Source organism: Rhodnius prolixus, unplaced genomic scaffold, assembly GCF_049639745.1.
Source record: "Rhodnius prolixus isolate KJV_2025 unplaced genomic scaffold, Rpr scaffold_2, whole genome shotgun sequence".
Lineage (NCBI taxonomy): Eukaryota > Metazoa > Arthropoda > Insecta > Hemiptera > Reduviidae > Rhodnius > Rhodnius prolixus.
Genome location: NW_027411592.1, coordinates 20,590,614 through 20,600,940, shown reverse-complemented (window position 1 = coordinate 20,600,940; position 10,327 = coordinate 20,590,614). Strand labels below are relative to the sequence as shown.

At 34.3% G+C, this 10,327-nt stretch overlaps 1 protein-coding gene across 4 annotated transcripts in view; it reads right to left on the bottom strand.

Annotated features, from left to right (window-relative positions):
* Positions 1-229: 229 nt before the first annotated feature.
* The window catches only part of LOC141449258 (ras-related and estrogen-regulated growth inhibitor), a 49,735-nt gene continuing 39,637 nt past the window's right edge, over positions 230-10,327 (bottom strand). For 3 of the 4 annotated variants that reach the window (XM_074118491.1, XM_074118490.1, XM_074118493.1), the window contains 4 exons: positions 9,146-9,202; positions 8,995-9,068; positions 5,622-5,814; positions 230-1,554 (listed from right to left, as the gene is read on the bottom strand). In XM_074118491.1, the coding sequence (XP_073974592.1) occupies positions 1,337-1,554; positions 5,622-5,814; positions 8,995-9,068; positions 9,146-9,202 (542 nt within the window). In that variant the 3' untranslated portion in view covers positions 230-1,336. Of the gene's footprint in view, positions 1,555-5,621; positions 5,815-8,994; positions 9,069-9,145; positions 9,203-9,368; positions 9,598-10,327 lie in introns of all 4 variants that reach the window. The other variant, XM_074118492.1, reaches the window with a different exon arrangement.

Genomic DNA, 10,327 nt, shown 5'->3' with positions numbered 1-10,327 from the left:
TCAAGTGAAAATAAATCAAAACTTCTCTCCAAATTAACATTCTCCTAAAAGTTGTTGCATGAAAATTGCAAATTCTCCTATAAGTACTTTCCTGCTTTCAAATGTGTTTTTTTCTTAGATCATAATAAAGCAACAAGACAATATCTTAAGTTTGTACTTTAAATTAATTTTGGTCATGAGATTTTTCAAACCTTAACTTCATGTTTGAAATATTTCATTAAAAAATGACTTAAAAAGTAACATTTATTACAAACCATTTAATACAGAAGTCTTATTTTATAAGCATGTCTATTCTTATAATGAATAGAATAACAAGGGCTAATGACAGAAGCGACTTGTTAAACAACTGAAACTACAACTTAGGAATATTTAAATAGTGTTTTATTTTTGTAACAATATGATAGAGAAGTCAGAAAATAGAAAAAAATGACAACTTCATTTATAAAAAAATATCATTCTCTTTCTCGAAAAAAAAGTCCTAATTTATCTATATTTTAACCGTAAAAGTATTAAATTAACAAATAAGTTTGCCCACGTTTTATGAAGTTTTGAAATACTGTATTCAACACATTCTGTAGGAGACAAATGAAACTAGTAGAAATACAAAACGAATTTCCAATGTTTTGTTGAGTCACAAAGCATTTAATGAAATATTTTGCAGGAAAATATGTGTAATATACTTCCTCGTAAATAATATATTATGAAAGTCAATAAATTCACAAGACTAAAATTATTTCAAAATAATTTAAAAGCAATGAAAAGCATCATCATTCTAGTTTCTGTTCACAAGTTGTATTCGTGCTTTTTAATTATTATGTCTTATTAATTTTGTTTCCTATTTAATTCTTTGTAATTGTAACATTGAAAAAATGTTGGTAAAATATTATGCACGAATAACGTAATAAAATCAAATATTTCTCAAATAAACTGCATCTCTTCTCTGTTACATCAATGAAACATTACAAAGAAATGACAAATTGGATTTTAATGCCTAAATATAAAACTATTGCATTCCAGATCGCACTGCCATAATATACATATTTCTAATAAGATCATCCATAATAATGGATGTTTCAAACAAATAGTAACATTACAAAGTTGGTCTCATATAATGGATGTATTGAAATATAATATATACGAATGTATCAACGAAATTAAATACTCGTAGTTTGAAGTGCCATTAAATTTTATAGTAACAGATTGTGCTAAAATCTATGTTTTACTTTCAGTAAACATTAATTACAAAAAATGAATGTTTATTCCTAAAAGTGACTCACATTCCTGAGTAATTAACAACTTGAAAGTAACTATTTAAAAAAAAAGAAGTTTTTAACACTCAATCCTTAGGAAGAGCACTATCACTTTTGACTCGACCATATTGTTTAACTGTAGACTTACTTCCAAGCATTCTATCTAATAATGATTGTTTATTTTTACGACGGACAGTCAACACTTCGCGGCACAATTCGTGAAATGTCTCTGCAACTTGGGTAACTTGTTCGGCAGCCGCTACTTCACTGAACCAACATTCATAGTCTTTGGCTAAGATCTCACCTAAATAAAGAAGATACAAAATTTTTAGAGGTGTATCAAACTTTTATAGCTCTGTATTTAATCATTATCTTACAACTATTCACAATTGAATTTAAACAAAATAAGGAAATTGACTGCAAACGACTTTCTTTTTTTTTTGTATTTAATCCTTACTTGTAAATTTCATTCTACATTTGTTTATTTTTTATTTAATTTATTTTTTTTTTTAAGTTTAAGGACACCTTTATTTTAGGAGTCAAAGGTTTAGAATGTTAATCTATAAATAAAAAACTGCAGTTTGTTCAATCGGTAGCTTGATCTTTTTTTTTGGCAGGCTAATATTACTTTGAAATGTACTTTAAGTTAAATTTTTCTACCTATGCACATACCACCTACTTTGATAAACTTATACAGGAGCTAACAAACAAGTTCAATCTTGGTTGTACAGTGAACACACACTGAAAAGGTAGACTTGTATATTCTGGATAGTTTGATTTAAATATTTGCAGTTTTATAGTAACAAGACCTTCAGAAGTTTGCATTTACACAGTAATTTAGAGTTTCAAATAAATTTATTCTTGAAGTAGAAAGAAGAAGGAACGGGCCCACAGACACTGTGAGCCGCACGAATCTATTGTGACATTTCCTCAAATTAATCAAAGTTAACCAATGACTCAAACCACATCCGCAAACCCAATGATCACAAACAACAAAGCCACATGCAAGGCTCTTAGATTAGATTGTACAAGACGGGCGGTTCCACCAAAAAAAAAAAAGAGGGGAAGGAACGCAGGCAATCCTGATGCCCATTGTTCCCCGCCCACTCCTCATCTCATGAGAGATACCGGGGTTTAAAAACAAATCCGGCTAAAAATTACCAGATGCTAATATAATAACCTAACAAAGTAGCAACAGGACACTAGGGAGCTTGACGACTCAATCGCCCAGTGCACTGAATAAACCTAGAAAGTTCATTAAGATTACCAGATGCTACAATCTCCGGTAGGGAGACATTTGACCTTCCGAAGACGAGGAATCTAGTTTTAGAATAAACTGGGCACACCTCAACAAAGTGCCTCACAGTTTCATCGGACTCACCACAGCCAGCACAATTTGGCGACTGGATTAGGCCACATTTAAAAAGATGATATGCTAAATTCGCATGTCCTGAACCAACTGGCGGATCCGGGACCTGCTAAAACCAACCATATCCATTCTTGACAGGCCAAGGATTTCCTTAGCCTGGCGGCAGTCAGTTCGGGATCTCCACCGTTTCCGATGTTCTTTCAAAATCCACTGTTCCACCTCTGTTCTACAACGTCGATAGGATACAGGGATAATGGGCTGAGGAGTCATTGTTATCAACGCAGCTCCTTTCTTTGCTGTTTCATCAGCAAGTTCGTTACCCGGAATCCCAGAATGACCAGGAGACCAAGCAACCGAAACAGTATTCAAAGCTCCTAACAAATTGAGAGCAGCATGACGAGAATTGACCGAAATTTGGTTCCTACTAGGAGAGGCCAGAGCTTTAATTGCAGCCTGGCTATCCGTGAAGAACCTAACATCAGTGTCGGCAAATCCCTTCCAGCGGAGTAAAGTAGCCGCCATCTCAATGGCAGCCAACTCCGCCTGAAAAACAGATGCATAATTACCAAGATCAAGGCAGGTGCGTTCCCATAGGAACCCAAACTGGGGTCCCCAGATGCAGAGACCAGCACCTGCCCTATCCATCAATGAACCATCCGTAAAAACAGAAATGGCGTTTGTTGATAACTCGACAGCCGAAGCACAAGCCTCCTCCCTCGCAAGTATCTGAACCCCATAATTCCTACTGAAATCCAGAGTCGCAGGGATGAAGTCCCCCGGCATGGAGAGCACTACAATATGCTTTTTATCCTCTCGAACCAGATCAGCATGACTAATAAGCCTGCCTTTCCGACCAAGAAGGTTCCTAGATGCCCACGTGCCGACACTCTCAAGTCTACGAGCGGCCATCAAAGCCTCCCCTCTAAGAAAAATATCCAAGGGAGGAAGCCGTAACACAAATTCCAAAGCGGCAGTAGGAGTACTCTGCAATGCTCCGGTAATCAATACACATGCTAGCCGCTGGACGCGTTGCAAAACATTACAAAGCGTCTTCTGACTAGTAGCATTCAACCAAACAATACAGCCATAGGCTAAAATGGGACGCACTACGGCCGTATACATCCAATACATGAGCTTAGGGGAAATTCCCCATCTCTTACCAACCACCCTGCGACATTGCATAAGTGCAGAGGTGGCCTTATTCGCACGTTCCTTGACATGCGGAGTCCAAGATAATCTAGAATCCAGGATCACTCCAAGATATTTCACTGTTGAGCAAAACTGGATTTCCTCTCCGTAAAGCGTAAGACCACGCTGCGGACGCCTTCGGTTCCAGGTGAATAATACTACCTGGGTTTTAGAAACACTGAATCTCAGCCCATTTCCCTCAGCCCATCGCGCCACAAAGCAAAGGCTCTGCTGCGAAAGATCGAGAAGCGTACCGAGATCCTTCCCCACATGAAGTACCACCAGATCATCCGCATACGCCTGAGCATATCCCGGACGATCGGCAAGACCGTTGAGAAGGCCACATGCAAGGCTCTACGTCGTGGGAGCTTCTTCGTCCAGTATGAGAAGCCTCGCTCCTGCCACACTTTCATAAAAAAAGAACACTTGTAACAGTGTCCGTTTCTCAGTCATACAAAAAATTTGGAATGATCCCTGCTGACAGAGAACAAGCAGGTTCATAAGTCTTCTGAGCCTACAGTGCAAAGGTAAATTCATTTTTAGTAACATACAGTCCATTTTGTAGTGATTTCATTTATAAAGCATACAAATATATATCTCCGTCAGAAATAATAATTTTAATCCAACGCCAAGTATTTATGTAAGGATGAAAGTAAATAAGATAAAATTGCAATTATAAAGATTTAGGCTCATTTTTATACTCTTTTTGTGATCTTTTGCGGTAAAATGAGTTTTACCAATGTTTACAATGGTACTAATTATGCATTTTTCAATTGCAAAACTTTTCAAATGAAAATAGACATCACTTTGCATTTCTTTAAAGGATATAAGAGACTTTTCGAATACTAAGATTCTTCATCAATGTACCATGCAATTCATTGTTCCTAGCATTCAAACAAAGGAAAATTACTTAACTTCTTAAAAAAAGAAAAGAAATAACATTTAGAGCGTATAGGAATAAAAAATATTTGTTTTCAAATTTTCGTTTCATTTTTCCTGCTAGCACCGATAACCTTCCCAAAAACATCTGTTCTATACTTAGAAATATCAATTTTAAACAGCGTTCAACTATTTTCTGTTCTTTAAATAGCTTTTTCATTAACTTATAGATTGGAGGTGATATGCAAAAGGAATGTATGTTACATACGTTATTACAAGAATATGAGTAGGTGTTAGAAAATGACGCGGTTAAATGTATTTTTTACCAATACTAAAAAACAAGATGTTTTTAAATAAACGCATTTGGCCAACTCAATCTAAATATATATATATAAAAAATCGCACTAAATATTTTTAATATCAAAAGTTTCGATGGAAAAACATAAACATATGTAATTAAGGAGGAAAGTAATTTATTTACTACGTAGTAGTTTTTTTAAATTTATGTTATTTGTTTCAAACTAAAGTTGCCATTGCTAAAAGCGGAATTAAATTTTAAAATCAAATATAGTCGCACGGAAGGAGTGGCTTGAAATGCCAAATCTACGGCGTTCCAACTGGTAATTAATGGCTCCACGAGTATCTGCGTTATTCGAGTCTAAGTTCTGTACTATTTGATTTATTTAATTCACATATAGGCGGGGATAATTCCAAACAAACAGAAAATAGGAGTTGTGCGTAAGAGGTGCAGAACTAGAATTTACTTTAAGAACGGTAAACGTAACTGCTTGCCTTCAAATAGGATCCCTCCTCTGGGCTAGAATACACAACTGCAGTTTTATTATTAAACAGTATAAATACAATTCTTGTATATAGTAATCATTTATAAAAGAAATTAATTCACGAATGTCTAAATTGGTGAATATTAAACAAACCTTCATCCGTCGAGACCTGCCTAAGATGCACCATATCTCCTTTATTACCAACTAATACCACTGGCGTCATTTCGCACATCAATTCTCGTACTCTACGGATATAATTGAAGGAAATTCTATCTGTGATAGCATACACCAAGAGACAGCCATCAGCCCAGTTAAGCGTGTCATTGCTTGGCAACTCATCTTCATTCTGTAATCAATTCTACTCATATAAATACAATACATGAATTACAAAACAAAAAAACTCAAGAATTCTCTAAGAAAAAATTAATATTGCCAGTTATTGAATTTTCTACCTTCAATCTCGCAGTCTGAATTTGGCTCTCTTTTACCCTTTTAGGTAGATTACAGTCATCACGATGAAAAATATTTTATATTTATTTTATAGACATCATGGTTTTAATGTATTTTTATGTTGTTATACTCCACTTTTATAAAGTATAAAATTCCTTCATGACAGTGAGAGCTGCTCACAGATTTTAAACTCCTCACTGAGAGGTTAAATTTTTTAACTTGTTTGTTCATGCCAAAATTTTTAGAAAAATGTTAAAATTGAATATGAATTTGCAAACTAGCCAGATCTTCTCAAGTTTATAAGTTGGAAGGTAAGTTATATTAAATATTATGGTTCTACAAAAATAACTGATTTTTTTGGGAAATAACAGTAGTTGGGAGCATTCAAATTCAAAGATGTGAATGTAAACATAAAAATGCGTAGGAATGATTAATATTTATTTACTGTGGATTTAGAGGAAGTATTATACATCCAAAAAACTTAGACAGTAAATAAATTTAAAACACATAAGAATGCATCAAAATTCCACCTGAGCTAAAACAAAGTAGATGTAGATGAAGGAAAGAAAGTGGCTAAAAGCCAGATTCATAGCCAACTAAACGATCTATTGTGTGACTCCCTAATGTGAAGTGTTTTTGATCAAAATGTGAGCTTTGTAAAGTGCGTTTGTGTATGTTAGGTACTGACCAGATTAACCTGCGTGTTCGCTAAATCTAAATAGTTGCATATACCAAATATCTTTACAAACCTAAAAGTATTGTGTATGTACCCGCAGGCGCGCATCTCTCTCAGAAGAATTAGCTAGTCCACTTCTCCCTGTTTTACACAACAATAAATACGAACCAATCTTGGTGAGTCCTGGAGTCTGTGTCCTAGAGTGATGAACTGGCTTGCAAAGAAGTAAGCTAGGCCCAAGGATCACCTATTAATTGTTGTATGGCGACCTCGAATATTGGTACAGAACAATAGTTCCTCAGAAAGGTACAGTGAAATCTTTGGAGTTTTGCGAACCACGGTAATGGTAATGGAGGCGTTCCTCAACTAACACCGTTAGATGTGAATTATTAGTGGAAGAGCAAAGACAATTAAGGACGATTAGCAAGTGATTGGACTAAAAGCTAGAATTCTTTAATTACTTTAAAAGAGAGAAAAAGTTCTTGCAAAGATGATGGATACTCACCTAAAAAAACCCTATGAAGTAAACATAAGGGAACCCATTAAGGTAAGGCTTGCGAGCTAGAGTGTGCCGGAAGTTGAATTGAGCTTTACGGACGGATCTCACAGGGGCCTGCATATGGATAAAAAAGTGCATATGGAAGTAAAAATATAGATGGAGAACCTGGACGACTGTTTTTCAAACAAAGGTCATGACAATTCTAGTGTATAGTCCTATAGAAATAACCAGAGAACACAGGTTACTACAATTATAAATTTTCTCACTGTCAGGCTGATTTAAAATCTCTGGAGAAGCCAGAGTCCTCATCAAGGCTGGTAAAAGGGATGTAGATATAAGACTTTTTAGAAATGAATAGAAGAAAACAATGTCCTTTTTCTTTGGATCACAAAGAATCGTGGGTAATGAAAAAGCTGATGAGTTAGCAAAAGCGAGCTTTTCAAACTTCTTAGACTAAAGCCAATGAAACTACTTCTAGCAGTTATTGGGCTACCAATAACTGAAGAAGTGGCGACTAGTAGAACAAGAGATGCTGCCACCTTAACATATGTCAAATCGAAAAAATTCCCAAGACGATTAAGCTAATGAATTCGCTCGAGATTATTCAATGAAATAGGAATAATAAAAAGAACTTAGTGGCGCTGGTTTCTGGTCTTGCATCTGTGGCTTCAAGTTTAACAAGAAGGAAATTCGGCACGCGCAATGACAAAAGTGTTTGACAGTGGAATTCAGAGATCTTTTTTTTGTTTGCAAATTAGCAGGAAATGCCCCCATTCTGGGCACTACAGTAGATGAGTGATAGAATGGATATGGCTCGAAGGAACGACTTTAAAACTTCGACTTAAAGAATCTGTAAAAGAACAGCGAAGATTGGTAGGTTTAAAGGTAAGTAATTTGAAGATTGGATGAGAGTTAGCGATTTGTATTGGTGTGGATAGGGGCCGATCTATGGCAAAGATCCTAGAGGAACTCCTCCTCGAAAATGAACAAATCCAAATTCTTGGATAGATCTCAAGCTCCAAATTTTGTTCATTACCAAAAGCAATTTACAAACATTAACTATGCCATAACAAATAATTATAAAACATAATATTTATAATTGATAAAAATGAGATCGCAAAGGCATATTCATCTAATTATAATTAAAGTAATGACGTGAGAACAAAATGATAAGAACAAAAGTTGTTTATTTCTAAACCTCAAAAGAACTGAAAATTTAAATATACTAATAATAACATATATATACAAACTAATTATATATTAGACTTGTTTTTTGAAGGGGAAATATTCTTTACTGAAGTTTATTATGTTGCCTATTCTATTGTAATGTCAGAACCAGCTGAATATTATGATTTAAAAATAAAGACAGATTCGTTACAGAAAAACGGAAATGATTATCATAATATTTTACATTGTTTGACTATAATAAAACGTTCAATTATTATTTGAATGACTAACTCTATTCAAGGCGAAAAAATCTTTTTTTATTTATTTTTTTCTCTTGGTTTTTATTGTTGTTATGTCCAATGGTTTAGAAACTAACTCAGTCTACATTAAAAGTGGCCAAAGAAGAGATTTTTTACCAATTACCAAGCGTTCAGTATTGAAATAGTTTAATAATAATTTTAAACCATACATGATTCTGAGTTTTGGTTTTTGTGGCAAGATTGAGGTTTTTGCAATATTAGGTTTCCTGCAAACAAGGATGAGCTAACAGACCTCGTTTAGAGTTCTCATTTTAATAGAATTAATTTAAAGTAATTTTACTAATCTGCATTAAAAAAAATATATATATATAAAGAGGAAATATTTCTTTAAAAAGTTGTAAATTAAAATATACTCCATCATTTTTTAAAAAGTATTTTTGGTTTTAGTGTAATGTTCAATTGTTTTATATTTACCTTTGGGCATGTATCCAGTATTTCAAATAAAACTGGCTCTCCGTCAACTAAAACTTCGTGTTTGTACCTCATATCTGTGGAAGAAAAAAAAAATTGTATTATGTTGAAAAGTGAACAGTTTAAATGAATAATAAAATACAAAATGTCTTACCGGCTTGATGATCATATTCTCCTATGTAACGCTTGGTCAAAAATCTAACTGTAAGAGCTGCGAAGAAAATTATTTCTATTAATTATATTCTTGCTTAAGAATGGAAGAAAAACAAAAATATTAATTAATTAAATTGGATAAGTAGGCTCTAATATTTATTTGGTATTTTGAATAAAGCGAGAAAATTGTGGTACAATGAGGATTTGATCCTTATAACATCTACCTTTGTCGACAATCCGCCCATAACGCCGTTTACACGTGAACCACAAACCTCTTACGAAAGATTAGTGGAAGAATTTTTTTGAGAGATGAAGGGGGACGGTACTAAGAATAGTAGTCAAACGAAGATCCCCTGGTTCAGCGTCGACAAGATGCACTTTGTCAGCTTTGGTAGCCGAGTTGGTTGATGTACTTTGTCGGCGCTACGGTAGCCGAGCGGTTAGAGGCGAGACCTGTAAAGTTAATATGTATTGTGGTACTGGGTTCGATTCCCGATCTTTAGGCCTTGGATTTTATTTAATGGTTAATAAAAGAAATTTACAGTAAAGTATGTTTACTAGACACCTCCGTTCATAACACCTAATTGGTAGTTGGAAGTAAAGCCTGCCTGAAAAATAGGCAATTACTTTACTTTAACTTATCCACTACATTTAGAACATGCTTTATTTAATCCATGCTAAATACTAGGAAAGTTATTGAGTGGGGATATTAAACACCACAGGAATGCCATGAAACGAAGAATTAGTCAGCCTCTGTTTTGCAAATGATGAATAACAATCTTTACGGAGGTACTCTTCAGGTATATTTCTAAGGTTCTAGCCTTTGAAAAGAAAACAATAAATATCAAAGGAAAGGGACTAGGCCAGGGGTCGGCAACCCACGGCTCGCGAGCCGCATGCGGCTCTTTTATCCTAATTGTGTGGCTCTTCAGCCTGTCCAAAATCAATTGTATATTTCAATTTTATTGAAATAAATGAAAATTTCATTTTATAAAAGTAAAGATATTTTCTCAAAAAGAATTTTAAATGTGATAGGTTTGGAAATTGAATAGAATTACTTATTTTAAAATACAGTACGTAATTATAAAAGACTGCCGCCATTTTCATTCAAATACAGGTTTAGTTATTATTTATTCGTTTATTTACTTTGCAATATGTGAAAATAAATATATAAAATTGTCAA